Consider the following 25,999-nt stretch of genomic DNA (forward strand, 5'->3'; position numbering starts at 1 on the left):
AAACATTTTCTACAATCCAACTCCGGGCCCTCCCATCCATGGCAGCACCCAAAAGGCACAACATTTTCTTTTTTTTCCTCGGTCCTTTAGTTCCGTATTCCACAGGGTTCAGAGAGAGCAGTCGGTGCAGTAGCAATATGGTGGATTTGTCTTGGCTTTTCTCAGTGTTGTTCCTGACCAGCACAACTAATTCAGGACAGCAGCACTCGAATACCATTACATGTCCTGTGGTACTGATTTACACATGGAGTACTTTTTCTTGGGTAAAAGTTTTAGGCACGTGTGGAACAAAAGCAGCAAAGCAAGAATGCTTATAAATTGTTAATAGTTTATTTCCAAATAACAGCATGCAAAGTGAATAAGCAAAAAGGAAACATAGATCAATATTTGGTGTTGTCAGCCCCATATCAATCATAGGAGCATGACATCACTAGGAATTGTGAATCAGGGCCACTGGAAGAAAACCTGACAAGCTCTTCCTCCCATTTTTTTGAATGAACCCCCTCTGAGGTCTGTGATGTAGCCACCTTCTTTGATATTGTCAGCATGAATATGAAACAACAGGTTTGTAAGATGACACTTTTTTCTGTCCCTTTGTAATTTGTCTCTTCCTGATTTCAAAGGACCGACAGACCACATGGCTAATGCCCCAGACTTTGCTGGCCCACGTAAGATATGAATATTGGTTTTTTTGTGACAGGTTTAGGTTCTATATATATGGGAGACATATTTTCAGCAGTGTATTGCTGTGCGGCCTGCCCATTAGGCCAGAATTAATATGAGCCAGTTGGATAAAGTTGTGTATGTCATGACTTATATGTATAGAAAGCTAAAATTGTGATAGAAAATATGGTGTTAATATCTTCCACCTGTGACCTCCAGGGAGATAGATATCCTGAAGATCAGGGATCTCATCCTTTTTGGTACCCAAGCAGGAATATTATTTACTGGCCCCCCATCTCAGGTCACCAGGGGAGATAGGATGGCATGGCTGATAACTGGTAAAAGTTATCAGTGCTGTCAAATACAGTATGCTGTAAGGATTGCACCATTTTTTAAATGGAGTGCTTATCTTTGCAAGATCTGCACCATTCCTATGACAACTCTTTTGTCTATACCCCTTAAATTTTTTGACTGTGTATACTGTATTGTCTTGTCCCCTTTGTAAGATCTATTGTATATTTTTTTAAGCACTGCCTAATTGTTGGAATAAATATATCAAATTTAATAGCTTTGCTCCTCTTGCTCTCTAAACCGCACCCCTAAAAGCCTAAAGAGACACAATGATACTGGTAACGGGCATCCAATCACCCTGTAATAAAGGTTCACTGGTAGCATCTAGTTTTTCTTTGGTTATCAACTATCAGTCTATTGTGTGATTTTCCTAATAATTGGTGGCAGCAGTGAGATATGTTCCTGATAGATGTGAACACTGTTTGCCTTAAAAGCAGCATTAAATCATCAATTCTCCTAGATACACTTGCACACAGTTCTTGAAGGAACTATGGAATGAAGTCATTCTAACAGTAGCAGAGAACTAACAACAAATCTTCCACATATGTAGGCTTACACAAATCTTTCTAGCTTTTTATGTAATCCCATGTCTCTATGGAATGATAGGCAGGTTTTCATTGCAGGCAGTAATGATTGCAATTGAAGTGGTCATGACGGAAGAGAGGCCCACTTGGGTCCCAGGACCAGCATTGCTTTCAATTCCATCCGTGTTCTCATGATGTGGAGAGAGTTGAAAACTAGGGCAAGACAGAGAGTTTTGAGCAGACTGCTTTAGGTCTGTGGCTTCACAGATGCTTGAAGCGCAGGGTGGTGTGATAATCTCATTTCACCACTATGTTGTGCCAGGCTCACTAAAGGGAGAAGGATCAAAGCTGCATCCTTCATCATGGGAACGAGGTGAGGTGAGCGTAATTATATTTTATTTTTTTTAAAGGCACAAAGAGGTATTGGTATTACTAGTAATATTGACATACGCTCCTCAACTTTGAAATTGCAACAGCAAGAAGGCAAAGTCATGGAATTATAAAAATCACATGATTGGTAGACATCTTAATGATATGCAAATGATGAAAAAAATGGAAACAACATTTTCAAAACATCCCAACTTATTCAGTATTGAGTATGAGTGCCACTCGAAGTAAAACATGCACTTACACTCCTTGGCATACTGATTAATGGGTATCTGAGGAATTCTCTGTCACATCTTATTCTGGCAGCTCCCATTGCAATAGCCAAACAGTGACGTCCCAGGAGTTCTTGATGGGATACAAGTCTCCACCATATGGTTTACACCATGCAAGCTGCTCACAGTTGCACCAGCAACTTGCAGCCTGAAATTGCTTTGTTGAAAAATGTCTCCTGGGATACATCGGGAAAAATGGCCATACCACTGTTTCCATGACCAAAAATTCAGTCTAACACCGATCTGTTAGTGTACCTGGAATAAAGACTAGAGGGGTATAGCTACAATACATTTTGCCACTCCACAATATGATCCCTGCAGTAGGACTGGTATAACATTTGCCTTTTAATGGTATTGCCCACGTGGTTTGTCAGATTGGAGTATAGTTACTGCATTAATTCTATACCGCAAGTGAATTTAGATGTCGTATTCCAAGCCTGAGGCATCAAAAGTGTCCACACAAAACATCAGAAGTCATTTGCATGACATTGGGGTACTGGCCAGACCACTAGCTACAGATGTTCCATCAACCTCACATCACCATTCAAAGGCTATCGTGGCGCTGAACAAAATGCAATATTCTGTACAGGGACCACTAGGGTGTGGGCGCAGCTTCTTGCTGTAATAGATCTTCATTTTTCCTATTATCGTGTAAGAGTGTGTCAGGTTCATAATGCAGAGTCTGTGGGATTACATGAAGAAACAAAAGGATTGGTGCTAGCCTACATCCAGAGAAGATCATGGGGTTAGTTCTCTAAGATGTTTGGAACGACCTCGCTGAAGAGTTCCTTCAAAGCACCACTCCGGACCTTTTTTTTTTCTTCTCCCTTTGTTAATGATGACGTATGCAAGAGTTATATATGTAGTTATATAATCACCATTTGGCGTCTTCATCTGTTTTCAACCCGACTCCAGTCACTCCATTATCACATAACAGCTTTTGTGTTCCCGAAGTCACTTTTCTCAACATAAGGCTATGGGACTCAGAACGAGGCTAAAGAGCCTCCTTTTGAATACACATAGACTTGCATTGAGAAAACTTACAAAATTGACCTCCGCGTCACGCACCAACCACTGTATGACTTAGCAGGTGACAACTGTAGTCATGTGATGCCAGAGTGAGGCTGAAAATGGGTGATGACAGCTACCGGCGGCAAGTATGAGACTGCCTGCATTACACTCACAATCACATTCGTGATCCCTAACATAGGTGTGGAGCTTTATAAGTGGTGTGCAAGTATCTAGAAGACATCGAAATCAAATCAATATTTATTTAAGTTTTTCCTTGGCTCATTGACTTTTCATTTTGTTAATTTTGAAAAATAAACTATTAAAGGAAACCTGTCATCATGAAAATGCCATTCAATCTGCAGGCACCATGTTATAGAGAGGGTTTGTCGAGGGAGCTATTTAGGGAGGGCTAAATTAACCCTTCACGGTTGAGCCAGTGATGTCCAAATTATTCCACAGAATGTTGCTAGCAACTCAAATCACCACACGGAGACAGGGGTCTCTGTACGGGAGGATCCAGGCAGATCACTAAGCCCCTTTATTTTAGTCACTTCTCTTATAACATTTTGCTTAATTATGCAAAGTTCTCAACTACCAATAACATCATTTCACTTTATAAGCCAATAATATTGCAAGAAAACCGGAAACTACATATATGTCCGTATCCAAATAGAAAGTAGTATAATGGCATATTCTTCAGAGTTTTACACCACCGCCTCCCTTATCTTGCACCTGATGGGAACAGTCTGGTTTCATGACAGCCCATGCCAATTACAAAAATTTATCTTACAGCAACAAAAATGGAGAAACGAAACCTTCAGAGAATGGATAAAAAGAAACTTCAACTCTGATTTTAGTATTAACCCTTCACAGATTGAGCAGATATATAGTTTTGTGAGAAAAGATTCAGTATAACGTTATTTTTCCATTATTTAAACCTTTGCTCTTTTTGGGATTTTTGGTTCAGTGGGCGACCCCATCATTGACTAACAGTTATTTTTATGCACATTTATACATAGAAAGCTGCCAATCACTGAAGAGGCTCAAAAGCCAGAAATAGCAGAGGATTAAATGATTGAAACAAAGATTCAACTGAATCTTTACTCACATACTATATATCAATCTGCTCTGCTCCCCCTGCGCTATAACATGAGGCCTGCAGATTAGACTGCATTTTCATGGTGACAGGTTCCCTTTAACTCTTCTATTTTTTAAAGCATTTTTACTTTGCAGCATTTTTTGCCACATCGGGTAATCAGTTCCCCCATCTGATGCGCGGCAATAAGCCTTCAATAGAAATATGGGTAGATCCACATAGAAGCCAGCACTTGCAGGATACCCTAAAAATTATGATAAGTCTATTGTTCAGATTAAAAACATGAGTGGCAAAGAGCAGCAACAAAAATAATTTACAATATACATAACAATGGTCGAGAATTGACGCTCATCTAATCAGTCCTTCGGGGATCTAGTTTCTGACCAGTGCAGTCCCAAAGGCTGTCTTATATGACCGTAGAACACGGCCGAGTGCTATCCTGCTATCCAATTTTTTATTGGATAGCACTCTACCCAATGTTATACTTCCGACCAGCGCTTGTTTTATCCAACCGAATCAGATCACGCTCACCCAAGCAAGCCTATGGGACCGTGGACACAGAGAATGGAAAAAGATGGAGAAATTAAGTTCTCCATCTTTTCTGCACCTGTGATACAATTCTTTTATATCAGAGACTCAGATCACACTAAGGTGGCACTCGGATCAAACTGACAGATTTGATCCGAGTAACAGAAGCAAAATCGGCCAGATTCTCTCACATGAAACAATCGACAGCCGTGTGGCCCCAGCCTTAGTCTGAGATGAGAAAACATCATACCGCCACATAGGATGTACCGTACATTCAGGATTTAATTACAATCTCAATCAGGTGTGTATAAATAACATAAAAAAAAAATCACACAAAGACATTTGCGTAAATGTACATATATACAAAGATTCTATCCGTACATGAAACAATGTTTTTCAAAAAATATATATTAAAGGTAATCTGTCACCCTTTTTTTGGCCTTTCAGCTGCCGGCATAGACATCGGGGGCTTATCTACAGCATTCTGTAGTGCTACAGCATTCTGTAATGCTGTAGATAAGCCTCCGATGTAACCTGAAAGAGAAGAAAAACACGTTATATTATACTCACTGAGGTAGGCGGTCCGGTCTGATGGGTGTCGCCGTCCCGTCCGGCGCCTCCCTTCTTCATTCGATGACCTCCTCTTCTCCCATTCTGTAATGGCTCTGGCGCAAGCGCACTGCTCTGCCCTGTTGAGGGCAGAGCAGAGTCCTGCAGTGCGCAGGCATCGGGAGAGGTCTGGCGCCTGTGCACTTCAGAATTCTGCTCTGTCCTCAACAGGGCAGAGCAATGCGCCTGCGCTGGAGCCATTTCAGGACGGGAGAAGAGGGCGTCATCGCATGAAGAAGGGAGGCGCCGGACCGGACCGCAACACCCATCGGACCGGACCGCCCACCTCGGTAAGTATAATATAACGTGTTTTTCTTCTCTTTCAGGTTACAATGGGGGCTTATCTACAGCATTACAGAATGCTGTAGATAAGCCCCCGATGTCTATGCTGGCAGCTAATAGGGCAAAAAAAGATTCCCTTTAATAATAAAGATTTAAATCCGACCTTTTATTAAGACCTGTCGGATGGAAGGTATTTATCATCAAAATCTAGAATGCCTCTCTACTAAGCAAAGTTCTTCGCCACCTCCCTTGTCGAGCAGGAAAATGTGACAGATGTAAGATCACCTGAATGAACCCTATTGAAGAGTTTAGAAATATTGAAAGGATTAGGTGTGTTGACATCAGTGGAATCTCTGATATGTTCATGTATTCTTTGTTCTAATTTTCTGGTTGTACAACCGATATATGACAAATAACATACTTCACAATTAACACGATAGACCACGTGTGGAACTGCAATTGATGGACTGTCTAATTTTCTGTACATTCCTATCAATGGATTTAACGATTTCAGCGTTTTTTACAGCATATTGACAAACGTAGCATTTTGATGCTCCACCTCTGTAAAACCCGCTACAACTGAGAGAAGTGCTATGTCGATCTCTACTTGTGATTAAATTAGGGGATAAAATATTCTCAATAAGGCCACAGTCACACGTTCAGTATTAGGTCAAAATTTTACCTCAGTATTTGTAAGTCAAAACCAGGAGCGGAACAATCAGAGAAAAAGTATAATAGAAACCTGTCACCACTTCTATCACCCACTCCTGGTTTGGTTTACAGATACTGAGGTAAAATGCTGACCAAATACTGAACGTATGAACATGGCCTTAGAAGATCCCTTCTAGTGGAAAAAAATAACCCATGTTTGATAATGAGAGCAGTTTTTCTTCTTGTGACAGAATAGGAAGATATTTTTCAATAATTTTTTTTATTAAAGAATATTCTTCACTAAAAGTAGTAACAAAAGTGTTTTTATAAGAGCTTCTACATTTACGTCCATTATATGATGGTAGATTTGTTCTGCCTTTATTATCCACTATATTTTTGGCCTGATTTTAAAGTTTATTTAGGATACCATCTTTTCCTCAGTCAGGCATAAATGTTGGGTTCATCATTCTGATATAAACCATCATTGGACCTTTGATAGTGTTTTTAGGGCAACAAGACCTGGCATTAAGAATGGTGTCATGATCACCATTTTGGTCTGGTGACGTGGCAGCCATACCTCAACTGAACTTCTTTTTACCTCAAATTCATACACAATTGGCATCAGAACACAATTTAATTTTAGGATCTGCAAATAGTAACTAATTATTCGAACAAAATTGACTACTTAAAGGGAATCTGTCACCCCATTTTAGCCCTATCAGCTGCTGGCACCGCCATCAGGGGCTTATCTACAGCATTCTGTAATGCTGTAGATAAGCCCCCGATGTAACCTGAAAGGTAAGAAAAAAGAGACCTCTCTGACCTTTCACGGCGCCTGCGCACTGCAGTACTTTACTCTGCCCTCAACAGGGCAGATAAAGTATGCCTGCGCAGGAGGCGAGGGAGAAGCAAGGAGGAGGACATCATCATATGAAGATGGGAGGAGCCGGACCGGACCGCAACACCCACCGCCCCCGACACCGCCCCCCGGTGAGTATAATCTAACGTGTTTTTCTTATCTTTCAGGTTTCATCAGGGGCTTATCTACAGCATTACAGAATGCTGTAGATAAGCCCCTGATGTCGGTGGCCGCAGCTTATAGGGCTAAAATGGGGTGACAGATTCCCTTTAACATTTCGCAAGACCATTGCTGGCAACACTATTCTTTTGTATTGGGACGTGACAGGTTCCCTTTAATGGTACATCAATAGGTTTTGGTAAATGAAGTAAGACCCAGTTAGAGCTCTCTGGATGTTAGGAAGTCTCCAGCCTCAAAGTAAGTGTACCAGACTGGTTTTAGAGTGTCGTTACTAAAGAAGTATGATGGGATGCACAGAAAAACAGCTCCTATATGTTTTGAAAAATCTCTGGTTTCCTTCCTTAGGGATAACGTTTTCCTTGATGCTTTTACTTAAATAGGTCACTGTAGTTGAATACCACTGACCGCCAGGGGCGGACACAGACTGTAGTGGGCCTCTGTGCAAGAAATTTTTTGGGCCCCCCCCCACCCTTTATAAGGCAACAAAGTTATTTGTTATTTGTTGTTATCTAATATTGAGGCTATGCAGGGCTGGATATAATATCTGTGCTGCTGGGCTGTATTTATTATTTGCCAGTTGCAGCCTCCAAATTATATATAGGCCAGCACAGGCTCCAAATAACATATATAGCCCACTAGCCCAGCATTGCTTCTAGTTGTTAATATATACAGCCCAGCATAGCCTCCAAATAAAATATAGTATACAGATCAGCATAGCCTTCAGTTAATATATAAAGCCCAGCACATCATCCAAATAACATATACAGCCCAGCATAGCCTCCAGTTAATATATACAGTCCACCAACAGCCTTCAGGTAATACACCCAGCGCCTAGCACAGACTCCAGTAATATATAGAGCGCCCAGCACAGACTCCAGGTAATATATACAGCCCGGCACAGCCTCCAGTTAATATATATAGTCCAGCAACAGCCTTCAGGTAATATATACAGCGCTCAGCACAGACTCCAGTAATATATAGAGCGCCCAGCACAGACTCCAGGTAATATATACAGCCCACCACAGCCTCCAGTTAATATATACAGCCCAGCACAGCCTTCAGGTAATATATACAGCCCACCACAGCCTGCAGGTAATATATACAGCCCAGCATAGCCTCTAAATAACATATATAGCCCAAGACAGCCTCCAGGTGATATATATAGGCACCCCCGTTTCCCTTTGTTCCATAATGCTCTCCCCCATATGCGGTCTACTTTTGGCATAGTGCTTCTCGCCCTATGTGGCCCCCCTAGTTTATGCTGCTTCTCCCCATGTGGCCCCCCCCAGTTTATGCTGCTTCTCCCCCCTATGTGGGCCGCCCGATTCATGTTTCTTCTCCCCCCATGAGCCGCCCCATTCATGAGCAGCCAAGCATCTCCCCCAGGGGCACCCCTATTCATGAGCAGCCATGCTTCTCCCCAGGGGCCCCCCTGTTGTGAGCTCATTTTCGGGTTTGCCTCTGGCTTCCGGTGAGGGTTATGGAGCTGGCTGTGCTGACAGAGGAGAAGTGAGTTCTCTATCTGGACTCCCTCTGTTGGTGAAGGGAGGTAATGAAGCTGATCTAAATGGCAGAGACCGGCCACCTGAGGAAGAGGACTGCGATTGGACATCAGGAGTTTCTGATTGGATTTAAGGCAGCCAACTCCCTAGTTTCTTGCTGGTGATTTTTCCTGACTGTGGCTCCTGGTTTCCAGTTTGGTTCCTGCATTCCTAAAGCTAAGTTTTCTCTGCTATTGTTCATATGAGTTTTTGTCTGGTTTACTTAGTTTTTGTGTTCAGCCAGCCCTGGCTGGGACTGGGCTGAATTCCCATTTTGTCTCTGATCAGTTGATCTCTTTTGCTGTCTCTTCAGAATATACCTGAGTGCTGATATAGTGATTTGAAGTCTAGTAACTTCAGGGCCTTTTTCTATCAGACGTGTTGGACATTCTTTTTGGCAGGGTTTTTTGCGTGATTGCAGACAGCAGCTTTTCTTTCCTGTCCTTTCTAGTTAGCGAGGGCCCCATCGTTTGCTCAGTCTATCTTTCTACCTGTGTCTGTGTTTTCATCTTGTTTCACCGACAATACATGTTGGGGGCTGTCTATTGGTTTGGGGTCTGCTCTGGGGCAGTTTAGATTTTCCCTTTCTTTCTTTAGGCTTATTTAGTTCTCCGGCCGTGAAGAGGTGTCTAGGACCACCGTAGGCACGCTCCACGGCTACTGCTAGTTGTTGTGGATAGGATCAGGGGTCTGCAATCCGCTAGTTACTAACCTCTCCGGTTTTCTGGGATTAGCTTGCTTTTTGTTTTTTCCTCCTCGGTGACTCATTCATAACAGAATCAAAAATGAGCTCACAACACCACCCATTCATGAGCAGCCAAGGCCATGCTTCTCCCCAGGCCAGTGGCCCCCCCATTCATGAGCAGCCAGGCCATGCTTCTCCCCAGGCCAGGGGCCCCCCATTCATGAGCAGCCAGGCCATGCTACATGTTCTCCCCAGGCAAGGGGCCCCCACATTCATGAACAGCCAGGCCATGCTTCCCTTCTCCCCAGGCCAGGGGCCCCTCATTCATGAGCAGCCAGGCCATGCTTCAGTTCTCCCCCAGGATGGAGCCGCCAAAAAATCATGCCTGCCATGCTTTAGTTCTCCCCCAGGAGCCCCCCAAAATCATGCCTGCCTCGGTCCCAGTCTCTCAGTCCTACTCAGCTCTGGTACTCTTACCTGGAACAGGCAGGGCAGGCTAGACCAAGAGGATCCATCCACTGTCCGCACATTCCTGAGCTGCAGCATTTAGTTATGGGTCACAACACACAGTGATTTCACAGACACACGCTGGCGCTGGGTCACAGTGAGTGACATTGCAGGCTGCGTGGCGTGGCGGCTCAGGCTGGTTTCATATTAGCGCTTTTGTGCGCAGCGCATCGTGCTCACCCGTGCGCACCTACGTTTTCGTGCACATGCGTTTTTTTGTCTGGCACGCCTGGCGCGCCAGACGCAACATGTTGCATTTTTTGGTCCGCCCTGTCTCGTCAAAAAAACGCATGCGCACGCTTGCACACGGAATGCGCAAAAGCAACACATTGAAGTCTATGGGTGCGCATGGTCTTGCACACGTTTGCGTTTTTTGTGTGCATGCGTTTTTTAGGTAAACAAGTCTGGAATGTGGTCTAGACAATGGAAAACCACTCCCAAAAACCAAGGTGATAAAAGATTGTGTGGGCACTGGAATTCCCCAATACTCTACAGACTGCTGCAAGACTGAAAACAGTGAAATTGTGAAATGTCACACCTAAAAATGCATGCACATAAAAAACGCAAACGAATGCAAAAACGCATGTAATACGCAAGCAACGCTGCGCTTTTTTGACGCATCAGCGTACGCATGACGCTAAACAAAGCACGTTTGTTTTGCGTTTGCATGCATTTTTCTTTGCGTTTTTTATGCGCACGATGCGCTGCGCAAAAAAACGCTAATGTGAAACTAGCCTCAGTGCAATGATGGAAAAATAGGGTCCCGGGCGGGGCGCGGGAGGGGGTGTCATAATCGAGACGATTGGAGCCATGAATTAGCCATGTGGTGCTGGAGGGGCAATGAACGGGCTGCACGGGCGGTAGGTCAGCCCCTGCTGACCGCAAGGATTATAATACTATTGACATTGTCGGACAATTTTAAAAAGCAAAAAGTTCTGGAATGTTTGTGTTCTGGTTAAAATTCCAATTCCTCTCCTTATGTAATAAGCGCTATGTGAAATTTTGCTTTTTTTAAATCACCTCCTCTTACAGTTTTATGTAATAGTTTTAATCCTGCTTATTTGTGAATGTTGTGTAACCTCCATGTTTCTGAGCGTAATGTCTAGATTGTGAGTGACCATGTATTGTATGATCTCCAATCTTCTTATATAATGCACATTGTGTCCACCCAATATACATTTCATCGCAGCAGTAATTTATATAATTCATTACACCTATCATTTGAGAGGTTACGGTATACACTTTTTTAGAATTTCAGTTCAAGCTGCGATCAGAGGTTAGAGGTTTTAGAGGTTACGGTATATACTTTTTTAGAATTTCAGTTCTAGCTGCGATCAGAACTTTCAATATTAGGTTACAATCCCACGATGAGTATTTGGTGAATTTTTGATGCTTCAGATTTACTGCAGCATTTCTGCACCCATTAAGTAAAATAGGTTACTTACAGTTTTTCAAAAACATGCAGGGTTAAAAACTCACCAAAAACTGATAATGGAAACATAGCCTAGAGCCCCCGTTACACATAGCGATATCGCTAGCAATATCGCTGTAACGTCACCGATTTTGTGACGTAGCAGCGATATTGCTAGCGATATCGCTATGTCTGATACTTACCTCCGACCGGCTCCCCCGCTGCTCGCGCGAGAACGTCCTGGACCATTTCTCGTCGGGCGCTTCCTGCTGGGATTCCTGTGGCGCTGACGAGCGACGCGTGGATGTGGGCGGGAGGACGTCAGGATCGCCGCGTCTGACAGGTAAGTAGCGACCCCCGACCCCTGCTATGTCGCTGGTGAAATCTGCCTGTGTGGCAGCTCACTAGCGACCACTTAGCGATGCACCAGCGATCCATAGCGTTGTCGGAATCGCCGGGGCATCGCTAAGCGTAACGGCACCCTAAGAGTTGCTGCTAATCAATTTGCAAGTCATGGTCCATCAATCACACCAGTAATCTGTGGACGATGGACGGGTGCGCTGAGAATCACCAACTACGGTACCTCCTGGCATCCCCAGCTCTTTTTTTGATTGTTTGGTCATTGTGGTGCACAGTGTCGCACCAGAATGGATGATTAAAACAAGAGCCACGGATGACGTCATGTAGGAGGTACATCTCAGGGTGTACATCAACAGATTCTCTATGGGATTAAGGTCAGGTGAGTTTGCTGGCCAATCAAGCATGGTGATGCTGTTGTTTTTAAACCAGGAATTGGTACTTTTGGCAGTGTGGACAGGTGACAAGTCCTGCTGGAGAAATAAATTTCCATCTCCAAAAAGCTTGTGGGCAGAGGGAAGCATGAAGTGCTCTAAAATTTCCTGGTAGACGGCTGCGCTGACTTTGGTCTTGGTTCTTTCACAATAGGTGATGTCACAACTGACCCTGCTCCCCCTTCTTTCACAATAGGTGATGTTACAGCTGACCCTGCTCCCCCTCCTTTCACAATAGGTGATGTCACAACAGACCCTTCTCCACCTTCTTTCACAATAGGTGATGTCACAGGTGACCCTGTTTCCTCTCCTTTCACAATAGGTGATGTCACAGCTGACCCTGCTCCCCCTCTTTTCACAATAGGTGATGTCACAGCTGACCCTGCTCCCAATTCTTTCACAATAGGTGATGTCACAGCTGACCCTGCTCCCAATTCTTTCACAATAGGTGATGTCACAGCTGACCCTGCTCCCCCTCTTTTCACAATACGTGATGTCACAGCTGACCCTGCTCCCCATACTTTCACAATAGTTGATGTCACAGCTGACCCTGCTCCCCATACTTTCACAATAGGTGATGTCACAGCTGACCCTGCTCCCCTTCTTTCACATTAGTTGATGTCACAGCTGACCCTGCTCCCCTCCTTTCACAATAGGTGATGTCACAGATGATCCTGCTCCCCTCCTTTCACAATAGGTGATGTCACAGATGATCCTGCTCCCCTCCTTTCACAATAGGTGATGTCACAGATGATCCTGCTCCCCTCCTTTCACATTAGTTGATGTCACAGCTGACCCTGCTCCCCTCCTTTCACAATAGGTGATGTCACAGATGACCCTGCTCACCCTCCTTTCACATTAGTTGATGTCACAGCTGACCCTACTCCCCTCCTTTCACAATAGGTGATGTCACAGATGACCCTGCTCACCCTCCTTTCACAATAGGTGATGTTACAGCTGACCAGGCTCCCCATACTTTCACAATAGGTGATTTCACAGCTGACCAGGCTCCCCATACTTTCACAAAAGGTGATGTCACAGCTGACCCTGTTCCCTCACCCTGCACAATAACGTTTGCACATGCTTATTAGATATTTGAATACAGAAGATAGTGTCAGAGTCTTTTCTTTGTGGCTATGTATATGTGTTGTTTTCTGAAATAATAAGATGTTAGAACATAAAAAAGCCCCAATGGCCAGTGTGAAAATTGTAAAGTTTCTCATTTCTATGTTTAATAAAAATTCTGAAAAGTAATAAAATATTGTCAATTTTTAAAAAATACATTTAACCCCAAAACATTGCAATTTTAGAAAGTCTGTACTGTGTGGGTAAAGTCTCATGCACAGTCATATTTTGGTTATGTAAAATGTTCGATTAGTATCGAGCCATTATGGAGTACCCATAGACTATTATGGCACTCCGCTTTACGTTCAAGGCTAGGTGCATGTGTAGGGGACACGCCAGGGTTCAAGGCTAGGTGCAAGGCAAGGTGCGTGTGTAGGGGACACGCCAGGGTTCACAAAACGAGACAGGGTGCTTGTGTAGAGACACGCCAAAGCACAAGGTACAAGACAGAGTGCGTGTGTAGAGACACGCCAAGGCACAAGGTAGGGTGCGTGCTAGGAGCCACGCCAGGGTTCAGAGCAGGACGCGTGCTAGGAGCCACGCGGGACGCACACCTCACTGGCCAGTGCACACGGCTGTAACGCCAGCACGAGGCACGACCTTGGCACAGGAGGCGGGCAAAGGAACCTTCGTGCTAGGAGCCACGCCAGGTTCAGGGCAGGGTGCGTGCTAGGAGCCACACCAGGTTCAGGGCAGGGTGCGTGCTAGAAGCCACGCCAGGGTTCAAGGCAGGGTGCGTGCTAGGAGCCACGCCAGGGTTCAAGGCAGGGTGAGTGCTAGGAGCCACGCCAGGGTTCAAGGAAGGGCTGCGTGCTAGGTGCCATGCAGGAGGCACGCCACACTGGCCAGTGCACACGGCTGTACACAAACATGAGGCACTTACCACGGCACAAGAGACGGCCAAGGGGAACCCACGCCGGGGTTCAAGGCAAGGACAAGGCAAGGAACAAGGCAAGACTAGGCAAGAAACAAGGTACGGAACACGGAGCGGAACATAGGCAGAAACAGAGCCAGGTCAGAGCGAGGACAGAGTCTAGCAGCGGAGCGTAGGCCGAAACCCAGAGCCGGGCCAAAGGAGAACCTTGGGAGTAGACTTGGAAATGTGCAAGAGAGCACCAGAGGACAGACTGTGAAAAACCAGGCTGAGACAAGAACAAGAGAAGTACTACAAGGCTCAGAATAGCAAAGACCAGACATGGCGAAACAGGCAAGGCAGAGAACAGAGGAAGGACTACAAGTCAAAGAATAGCTAAGGAGAGACATAGCAAAACAGACTAAGACAGAGAACAGCAGAAGGACTACAAGGCAAAGCAAGGCAAAGACAAACATGGCACAAGAGACAACACAAGACATGGCACAAGACAAGAGACGGAATACGATCACGGAGCGTGTGCAGAGACGCACTACAGAGCAAAGTGCAAGGGCACAGAGTAGAGGGAGCAACCCCACAGACCAAGAGCCATGCAGGGAAGCAACACAATAATCAGGCCCTGAGCAAAGGAAGGGGTGGTCTGATATAGGGCACAGCACCTCATCTTCCGGGTCAGGACCAGGGGAGAACTTCCTAGTTCAGATGCTCCAGGATCACAGAGCGCAGTCACATGATCAGGGTTTCAGACATGACGAGATGATCACCGAACCAGACAGTGCAGGATCCTAGGAAAGGTCACATGATCAGAGTTTCAGACATGACAAGATGATTGCAGAACCAGACAGTGCAGGACCTTAGGAAACGTCACATGATCAAGGTTTCAGACATGACGAGAAGATCACAGAAGGCAAAGCAGAAACGCAGGCATCTTGCAGCTCAGCAGACATGAGGTGAGTGTGCACACTGCTCTAGGGAACAAGCAGGATAGCAGACACAAGGTGTGCGTGCACACCGCTCCAGGGGTTCATGAGGCAAAACAGACATGGCGGACATGGCGGACGTGACACTGTGTTTTCTTTCTATGTAAATTGCATCACACTAAATGCTTCCTGTATCTGTGTTAACTGTGTGATCATCTGCCCAATACTTATGTATGTCATTGTATTCCTTACAGTTTTACCGCATGTTCTATACTCTTCACAAATAAACAAGTTAGACTACAGAGAACAGTCTGCTTATTTTGGAAGACAGAGCTGTGGTTTATGCTGTATGCTGGATTGCACATCGTGTCAGCGTGCCTGATGGCAGAATAACTCCCCTAGCACATAGCATGAATAGAAATGCTGCAAGCCTCCTAAAACTCAGCAGTTATGGCTGCAGTACATGAACTAAATTTCCTAATGCTGGTCTTCGCCAAGGTCCTTACAACATTTTCTTTTATTTAATTTTTCTTTTATTTAATTCAGTGGCATACAGTAGGATGTGTCTGTTCACAGGATCAGCTGTTCCTTTTGTAAGAGTCTCAGCGAGTGATAACTCCAAAAGTAGCGTGAATTTAGAATTAGCTTCACTGTTCTGATTTCTTGTATGTGTGTATCTGATGACATTTACAGCTTGAGTAAAAAAATAAAAGTAATACATTGATTTCAGAGTAACAGTAAGATGATACTTCCTTACGGTTGAACGGCACTAGATGATCGCATCATGGTTACACCACAATCTAATTATGAAGGTGGTGCTTCTTATCAGAATAATTTTGGGGGGAATTTTATAGCGATTTTAAAATTATTATTTGAATTGTTATCTGAATTTTACTGTGATGAACTGGAAAGAAAAACGAAGTTTATGTAAGTTAAAAAAAACCTATACAGCTCTGCCCAAGTGTCACACATTGTATCTGCTTTCCAAGAATTAGGTCCCAATGCACAGCGGTGCACTGGAAAATCATGGGGACCCATAGCAATATTCCAAGTTGGGATCTCACCCCCCCACACCCCCCTGCATCTAAAGCAATTATGTAGCCACCATGCTTTTTATTTCATGGATCTTATTGCTTGTCCAGTGTTTACTTTCCATGTGTTAGTTGTTATTGTCCATGGAAAACACGGAATCCCATGCACATAATGGAGAAAATTAACCCTGTGTCCTCTGCTGGAACATGCAGGAAACCCTGACCACTGGCAAACACCATAAGCCAGTATGTTATCTATGTATATCATTCATTTCTAGATTTATTGTTGCTTTAAATGGAGCTGTGTTGGAGTTTTGTGCACAGTGGGTCGCAGCTATGTAGATAAAACAATGAAGAGACAGTCAGACCCCCACCGATTAGAACATAATGACATATCCTCTGGACAATGAATGCTAACATGTAACCACATATTGGTAGTTGTATTATGAGCAAAAAATCCAGGTATTCAAGGTGCTGACAATCCAAGCACTGCGGCACATTGCCGGTGACCCAGGGACAACTATGGTACTTTGTTCTTAGTTTTTAAATAATCAGAGTTCCGGCCAAACTGCAATGTCAGGCGAAGGTGAAGAAATCTAGAGAAGAAGGAAGTGAAATTAATCAGTAGTTTTTCACACCTACATTTTACCACAACAAAAAAAAAAATTAGTAAAAAAAGATGTTTCCTCCTAAGGGAGTAGTTTTATTGTTAGTGCTTTGGTGCTTAATGCTAATACTGGAATCAATCAGACCAAATTATAAACTTTGTCAGTGACTTGTGAAAATTAAGCAGAAATAATTTGTACTAGTGGTCTTTGAACTCTGTAGCTATACTTATTAAAGCAGGGGTGCAAAACATTTTTTGGTCTAAGGGTCACATTTTCATACTGAACCAATCGTAAGGGCCGCAAAAGAATGTTAAGTGGTACTGACATGAATACATCAGCAGAACCAAGTTTTGAGTATTTGAGAAGGATTTGGAGAGTTTCTGCTCAGTTAGTACTCCAAAAAATCAGTGCGAACACACCCAACCTTACACTGACTTTTTAGAGCAGAAACTCAAACAATCCTCTTCATAATCTACAAACTAAGTTTTGAGGATTTTTCAGCTTTAAAATGAAGCACGTTATGGATTCCTACATGATCAGAACCACCATCATTACATGAATGCAGAGCCAGAACCACCATCAGTACAGGAGTACATAACCAAGCTTAGTGCAGTTTCAGGTCATCCCCATATACACTTGTATCACATGAACCTGCAACTGTTAGTATGTCCTTAACAATGGTAAGTAGAAATCATCAGACTGAGGACCATACAGGAACCACAGTACTGATGAGACATAGTCAGTATCACAAATAAACATTTTCATCCAGGTACCTTATAGGAAACATTTTCTCCGACTGGAGTCGCTTCCATTTCTTGTCTCCAACCCTTTTGTCATACTACAGACACTATGATGAAATATCATGCCCATAGGACATCTCTCCAGACTTCCTTCTTCTCTGTCTTCAGCAGCACATCTCGACATGGTGCCCTTAAAAAAATATCTCCCATGCTATGCCCCTGATTAAATAATTGTCCCCTAATATGCTGCCTGCCCAAAATATCCCCCCTCACATTCCACTTCTCCATATTATTCCCATCACACTACCCTTTTCCATAATATTCCCTCACACTACCCCACTCTGCAATATTCCGTGATACTGCCCCTCTAAATATTCCTCCACACTGCTCCTCTCTGTAATATCCCACCTGTGCCCCTTTCTGTAATATCCCCCACACACTGTCCCTCTCCTAAATATCTCCTACATACATTGCCCCCTCTGCATACTTTGCCTCTTTCACAATCTCTCCCAATATGTTGACCTATATTTCCCCTCATAGTAACACCAACCTCCATCCTCCCTCCTGTAATAGCACATTTAATCTTAAGCTCCTCCTGAAGTGCTTACTGTTTCAGGCTGCATCCTCGCCACCCTTGTGCTACGGTGCCAGTGACAGCAGCAGTCTGATGAGATCAGCAGCGTGATAACCCCATCAAGCCGCTGCACGTCGAGGCGGAGGAAGATGGGCGCAACCTCTGCTCCCACAATGGCGCCCAAGTATTCAACCTTCAACTGTTTTTGCTTCTGAAAGATGCAAATACAGTTTAATATAGGAAGAATGGGAGCTAGCTTCTCTGGGTACTCCATGGCCCGCACAACATCCTTCGCCGCGCTGCATGCGTATGTTGTGCAGGCTTGTATTAAAGCCTCCACAAAGTTAACACAAAGCAGTATTTGATTGGTTGTTGAAATAAAAAAAACGTTGCTTCCGTGGACATCACTGGGACAGAAACTATAGTACGGTCGTGTGAACAAACCCAAAAATGATAAATATATTTCTAAGTGTCAGTACACATATCTGTGCGATATGTTCTAGTTAGAGCTCAGCACACAACCTGGAAAGTGGCCACAACCCTTCCATATTATGAGAGTACAGTTACTTTGTGTCCGGCCACCATATCTATATATATAAAAGTGAATGTATGTGTGTGTGTATGTATGTGTGTATCATCATCCAATTACGAAGCATCTTTCATTTCACCAGAGCTGTTAAAAGAAGGTGAGCTGTGATTGGTTGCTATGAGCAACAGTTTTCCTACCAACCAATCACTAAGCATCTTTCACTTCACCAGAGCTGTTTAAAAGTAGCTAAACTGTGATTGGTTGACTCGACAACACCTCAGCAGACACTGACATGGTGGGAGAAATCTAGCATCCCTGGGAACATAAGCTCCCAGCCATTGTCTGCACCCCAGAAAGGAGCAGAGAGCACATGACAGAAATGAATCACCCCCTCCCATGCCCATATACCCATCACACATCCTCCATCCCATAGACACATCTTCCCTCTTAGGCTAGTTTCACACTAGCGTTTAAACGACGCACGCACGGTGCCACTAAGCCACGCCCCCTGCCGGCCTCTTCCTGTTATCGCCTCCTCCAAGCGCAGAGGGCTGCATGCGTTATGCGCACCCTATCTTTAGCATAGGGTGCGCAGGCCGTGCGCAACTATGAATATAGCGTGCGCTGCGCATTTTTGGAGGTGCGCCGTGCGCGCCAAACGCAGCATGTTACATTTTGGCGCGCACGGCGCACATTCAAAAATGCGCAGCGCACGCTATATTCATAGTTGCGCACGGCCTGCGCACCCTATGCTAAAGATAGGGTGTGCATAACGCATGCAGCCCTCTGCGCTCGGAGGAGGCGATAACAGGAAGGGGCGGGCAGGGAGCCGGCAGGGGGCGTGGCTTAGCGGCGCCGTGCGCGCGTCGTTTAAACGCTAGTGTGAAACTAGCCTTAAAGAGATCTCCGGTATGGAAGTTAGAGCAAATCCATCCAGCACTTTGGTTTTGACCCCAGGCCTCTCTTAAAGGGATCCCCAATATGGAATTAGGACCGTTCCACTCAGCGCGGTGGTTCTGACCCCATGGTCTCTTAATGGGATCATTGGTATGGAAATTAGGGCAATTCCACAAAGTGCTCTGGTTCTAACCCCAGGGTCTCTTAAGGGGATCCCTGGTACGAAAGTGAGGATAAATCCACTCTGCGCTTTAGTACTGACCCCAGGCCTCTCTTAAAGGGATCTTCGGTATGGAAGTTAGGGTAAATCCCTCAGTGCTCTGATTCTCACACCAGGCTTCTATTAAAGGGATCATTGGTATGGAAGTCAGGCCTAATCCACTCAGCACTCTGGTTCTGATGCCAGGCCTCTCTTAAAGGGATCCCCGGTATGGAAGTTAGGACTGTTCCACTCAGCGCTCTGGTTCTGACCCCAGGCTGATGGGATCATGTGTGATATTAGGGGTAGTAGTCCGGTGGCTCTGGCTGATGGGATGAGATGTGGGATATTAGGGGTAGTAGTCCGGCGGCTGTGATGGGATGATGTGGGATATTAGGGGTAGTAGTCCGGTGGCTGTGATGGGATGATGTGGAATATTAGTGGTAGTATTCTGGCGGCTATGACTGGATGATGTGGGATATTAGTGGTAGTTGTCCGGTGGCTCTGGCTGATGGGATGATGTGGGATATTAGGGGTAGTAGTCCGGTAGCTCTGGCTGACGGGATGATGTGGGATATTAGGGGTAGTAGTCCGGTAGCTCTGGCTGACGGGATGATGTGGGATATTATAGTGAATGTGGCTATGCGGAGTGGGCGGGGCTCTACACTCAGCTTTATATATATAGATATAATCATTATTCTTTGTTATAACTAACCGAAGTTAGTTACTATGCCTGGGCAGCGCCGGGCTCTTCAGCTAGTGGCACTATATTTTTCACTAGAAATAATAGAGAAAGAGAGCAAACCATCTAAGGGGGGATAGTTCAGTAATAGACTAAGCATTGCAACTAGCTGCCATGATATGTAAAATGCTAACAGGTCACGTCGGTATGGCCCATAGGTCTCTATACATGCCATATTACAGATCTATACATCTCAGATCTGTATTAAAGCCATGTACACGAGGTGGAATTCCGTGCTGTATACTGGTGACAATAGGTGACAGGTTTTTCCCTGGGCACAAACAAGGCGGAAGAAATGGGTGAACTTGACCATGTTCTTTATAGTAGAGTGTGCATAGCGTGTGGTAAAAACTGCATCACAACTACATCTAGTAAACAGCAAGCAATTTCCTGCTTTTTTGAGGCAATTGTGAGGTAATTGACCATGTGGTTATTACAGGAAGGAACAATTATTTTACGTGTGTGTCAGCTTAAAACTATTCTTCCAAATATCCGATTCTGATTGGTTTACCCCTTGGATGCATTGGGGGTGATAGAGGGAGTAGGCTCAATAAGAATCAATGACAGAATTGCTGTTTTTGCTCTCCTGCCTACCAAAACTGGAATGCAAAGCAAATGAAAAGTCTTGTACCTCAAAATGTTGCAAATAAAAACTACATAGACAGATCCATCAACAGGAAAATAAAGTTCTAACTTTTTTTGTTTTTTTTCTTTCTAATTGTTTAGCATTACTAAAACATGAAAAAAATGAATAGATTTGATATTGCTGTAACACACAGTAAAGTAGATGTCATGTATATCGACTTTCCAAAAAAAAAAGAAACCATATTATCACTATTTTTTGTTCATGCTTCCCATGAAGTAAAGTAAAAATGATACCAGACAAAACATCCCAAATATTCCACAGAAGCATTTTCTTACAGGAAAAAAAAAACAAACTTAAAAATAGGAGTTCATTTGGTGAGCGCACTGGCAACCGCTGATATATTTAGAGCATCTTATGCTTAGCGTGTAAAAGCCCCGTTACACATAACGATGTCCCAGCGATCCCACCTACGATCCGACATGGATGGGATCGCTGGGATATCGTTAGGCTGATCGCTGGTGAGCTGTCACATAGACAGCCCCTCCAGCGATCAGGACCAGCGAGCAAGCTGGTTTCTAATGTAAACATCGGGTATCTAAGAGCCACGGCTCCTGGATACCCGATGTTTACATTAGAAACCAGCATCGCTGATCGCTGGTCTCCCGCCTGCCACGCGATGCGTGCTGGCCAGCGGGAGACCAGCGATCAAAAAATGGCCCAGGCCGATCAGCGATACCCAGCAGGGGGGCCGGTCGCTGATCCCCGTCACACACAGCGATCTCGCTGGCGCGTCACAAAATCAGCGATCTCGCTGTGTGTGACGGGGCCTTTATTCAGAGAATGCTCCTTGCAGAAACGATCAAGATATCTACCATTGTGGCATTTGTCCTCATTTCGTTTGTTTTGCTTGTATAGCGTTATTATATTCTGCAGAACTTTACAGACATTGTCATCACTCTCCCCATTGGGGCTAACAATCTAAATTCCCTATCAGTATGTCTTTGGAGTGCCCGGAGGAAACCCACCTAAACATGGGGAGAACATACAACCTCCTGGCAGATGTTGTCCTTGGTGGAATTTGAACCCAGGACCATAGCACAGCAAGGCTGCAGTGCTAACCACTGAGCCACCGTGCTGCCCATCTTTTTATGTGGCGCTTTAGGAAAGAGCAGCACTTTTCTGTGCAGAGGGCCAGCAAAAAAAAATACCGTTTTACATGATTTTTTTCTTTTCCCAATGGGACCCTATGGGCAGTATGACACTATGTAGAGGCATATGTATGAGACTTCCATCACAGGAAGTCTTCTCAATTAGAGTTGACCGACTTTGGTCAGATCGGGTTTCATGAAACAAAATTTGTTTCAGATTAAACTGGTCCGACTAGGGCAAAAAAAGTCGGAGTTTCGTCCGAAACCCGACCCCAATGCAAGTCAATGGGAAATAAAACCGACATTGAGTGGATGACATTCATCCACTCAATGCCGACATATATTCCCCATTGACTTGCATTGGGGTCGGGTTTCGGATGAAACTCTGACTTTTTTTGCCCTAGTCGGACCAGTTTCATCTGAAACAAATTTTGTTTCATGAAACTCGATCCGACCAAAGTCGCTCAACTCTATTCCCAATATACATGGCTTAGTGGGAATGTTCAGGTGCAATGTGTAGTGGTATATCTGCTCAATGCGATCGGTTCCGTAGTACCCTCACTACGGCTTTGTTCCATGTGTTTACATCTGGCCCCAGCCGTAACATCTGATCACTGCAGGTGCTGGGCGTCGGACCCCCACCAACACCATTCTGATATTGATAGCCCGTCCTAAGTATAGGTCATCAATATACAGTATTATGATGGGATAACCCCGCTAACTCTTCAGTATTACGTCTGTATGTTACTTTGTCTCTGGTATGATAAATTAGCTTCAGTGAAGTGAACAAAACATTTGTATTTTTTTTGTGTGCATTTTCTCACAAATAAGTTTAAGCCAAATGTATATTATCAAGCAGAACTTACCAGGTTGCCAATTGAGGGGATGAAAATAATAAAAGAACAAGTGCTGTGAAATCCCTGTTCCAGACCACAGTTTTCTATTATTTACTTGGTTACAACATACATGTGCTATCTACCTGAAAATGCTGCAGTCAATCGCTGGTTAGAAAGGTCTACCATTAGGGTAGGGACTGGCTGCAGCCAACTCAGTACTTGATTAAATAATCTCTTATTCCATTTTATCCTATTTTCCTTCTTGGGCAAATTTTGGCCAGTTCAAGAAAACCCCTTCAAGCAGGTTAATTACCATATTTATCCAAGATCCTTTCTGATCTAGTAGCAGATAATAGGATTGGACTAAGGGTCCCGTCACACCAAACGATGCACCAGCAATCCCGACATTGATATGACCTGCTCAGGATCGCTGGTGCCTCGCTACATGATAGCTGGTGAGCTGCCAAACAGGCAGACACACCAGCGATCAGGACCAGCGAGGACACTGGTATCCAAGGTAAATATCAGGTAACTGAGCGCACGCGCTTAGTTACCCGCTATGTACCTTGGATACCAGCATGCTCGCGCTGGGAGCTGGTATCCAAGGTACATAGCGGGTAACTAAGCGCTGCGCGCTTAGTTACCCGATATTTACCTTGGATACCAGCTCCCAGCGTCTGCTTACATCGCTGGGAGCTCGCTGATTGTTGGTCTCCCTCTGCCACACTCAGCGATGTGTGCTGGTCAGCGGGAGACCAACGATCCAAAAATGGCCCAAGACATTTCTGCACGATCAGCGATACCCGGCGGGGGGGGGGGTCGCTGATGCGTGCCACACACAGCGAAATCGCTAACGAGATCGCTGATGCGTCGCAAAATCAGCGATCTCGCTAGCGATCTTGCTATGTGTGATGGGGCCCTAAGAAAGAAAGATCAGATAAGACTGGTGCCAAAATTTATGTAATTAAATAGAATACGTGCACAGTATGACTTGTAACATGTACATATTGCAGGTTGCTAATTGTAGTAATTTATTCCTTTTATTTCAGAAGTCATATCCACAAATATGGCCAAAGTTTCAGTCTGGAATTATATGACCAAGATCCCTCATGAGCACTTTGAAAACCTGTATGGCGGATTTCCCCCAAAAGTCCGACACCATCTAGGTGAATGGCTGGAAAATCAACCATGGTATGTAGTCTTGGAGATTTTTTTTTTAATTTAAATAAGTGCTCCCATGAAGCTTTTTTTATTTTGTTAATTAAATCGAATCTGTCAGTTGGTTTTGCTATGTAATCTGCTGCAGCATAATGTAGGGTCAGAGACCTTGATTCCAGTGATGTATCACTTAGTTTACTGGGTGCAACTGTGATAGAATTATAGTTTTTCTGCTGCAGATCTAGCACTGCTTTGAATGCCGAGTCTTGTATAACCCTGCCCCAGGTCCGGCATCAGCGCCCGGCGCACCCGGGCAAGTGCCGGGGCTCTGACGAGATAGGGGGCCCACTCACGCGGACTGGGATACCTACAGTGCACCGCAGCCCCGTATTCATTTTCCCCTGCATCCTTGGGGTGGGCCCATCCTTGCGGTACTCCCGCCCCGCCCATCACTTCCCTGCTGTATTCCAATGTGGAACGCAGCACATTGGAGGCTTACCACTGTTCCTGCTGCTCTCATAGTGGACAGTAAGCTGGCACCACCCTCTGTGATGTGTGGAGCGAGTGGATTGGACCCAATCTGCGTGCTGCTGCAGGCCCCGCTGATGTTCACAGAATTACACTACTTCCCATTTGCGCTCCACTGTGGAACGCAGAGTGGCGCCGCCTCCTCCACAAGATTACTAGGAGTAGGCACTTCCTCCTGCGTTCCACAGTGAAACGCACACCGCCACCAGTGCCACCTCCTGCGTTTGTAGTCAGAACTGGAGTCTGGATCATATTGCAGTCAACTTGAATAGCTAATGTCGATGACGATGAGTAAGCACTGACTGAGACCCCTTCACTGTGACCCGATCCATGATCCATCATCAAGCACATATCCAGGACCAGGTAGATAAGATACATGACGTTTGATCCTTAAAAAACATACCTTTTTTACTCGTGTATAAGCCGAGATTTTCAGCCCATTTTTTGGGGCTGAAAGTCCCCCTCTCGGCTTATACATGAGTCATATACGGGGATCGGCGGGGGAGTGGGAGGTGTCAGAGACCGTACTCCCCCCTCCTGGCACGGTCTCTGCAGCCCCCCTGCTTCCCCCATTATTTCAGTGTCCCTGCTGTTCCTGCATTCAGCGGTCATGTGATACCGCTCATTAAACTCAAGAATATGCACATATTTAATGAGCGGTACCACGTGACCGCTGAATGCAGGAACAGCTTGGACGCCGACATCATGCTGGAAGCAGGGGCTGAAGAGACCGGGCGCCAGGAGGGCGGTGAGTATGACGGGGAGGACGGGGAGCAGAGCAATACTTACCACTCCCCGTTCCATCGCTGTCTCCCCGGTCCTCTGGCTGTGACGTTAGCGGAGGGTGCGATGACATAGTCAGTGTGCGCCCTCTGCTAACGTCATTGCACAGGACCCAGGAGACAGTGATGGAACCGGGAATGGTAAATATAGCCAGTGCCGATGGCCTGAGGCAGCGGCTACATCGGTGCCTGGCCCCCAGCGACAGACAGGTATGTCTTTTTTTTCTTTTTTTTTTTTTTAATGGCAGCAGCACATGGGTGGTGTTTATATATGGAGCATCTACTTGGGCCACTATTAACCCTTGTGCAGCATATGGGGGTATTTATGTATGGAGCATCTACTTGGGACAACATTAACCCTTCTGCAGCAATATATG

General features: G+C 44.9%; 1 protein-coding gene across 3 annotated transcripts in view; it reads left to right on the plus strand.

Moving 5' to 3' along the window:
* The window catches only part of STAT6 (signal transducer and activator of transcription 6), a 243,067-nt gene that overhangs the window by 61,776 nt on the left and 155,292 nt on the right, over nucleotides 1–25,999 (plus strand). For all 3 annotated transcript variants that reach the window (XM_073576848.1, XM_073576847.1, XM_073576849.1), the window contains exon 2: nucleotides 24,204–24,345. In XM_073576848.1, the coding sequence (XP_073432949.1) occupies nucleotides 24,221–24,345 (125 nt within the window). In that variant the 5' untranslated portion in view covers nucleotides 24,204–24,220. The remainder of the gene's footprint in view (nucleotides 1–24,203; nucleotides 24,346–25,999) is intronic.

Source organism: Dendrobates tinctorius, unplaced genomic scaffold, assembly GCF_039654945.1.
Source record: "Dendrobates tinctorius isolate UK_male_01 unplaced genomic scaffold, ASM3965494v1 ptg000051l, whole genome shotgun sequence".
Classification (NCBI taxonomy): Eukaryota; Metazoa; Chordata; class Amphibia; order Anura; family Dendrobatidae; genus Dendrobates; species Dendrobates tinctorius.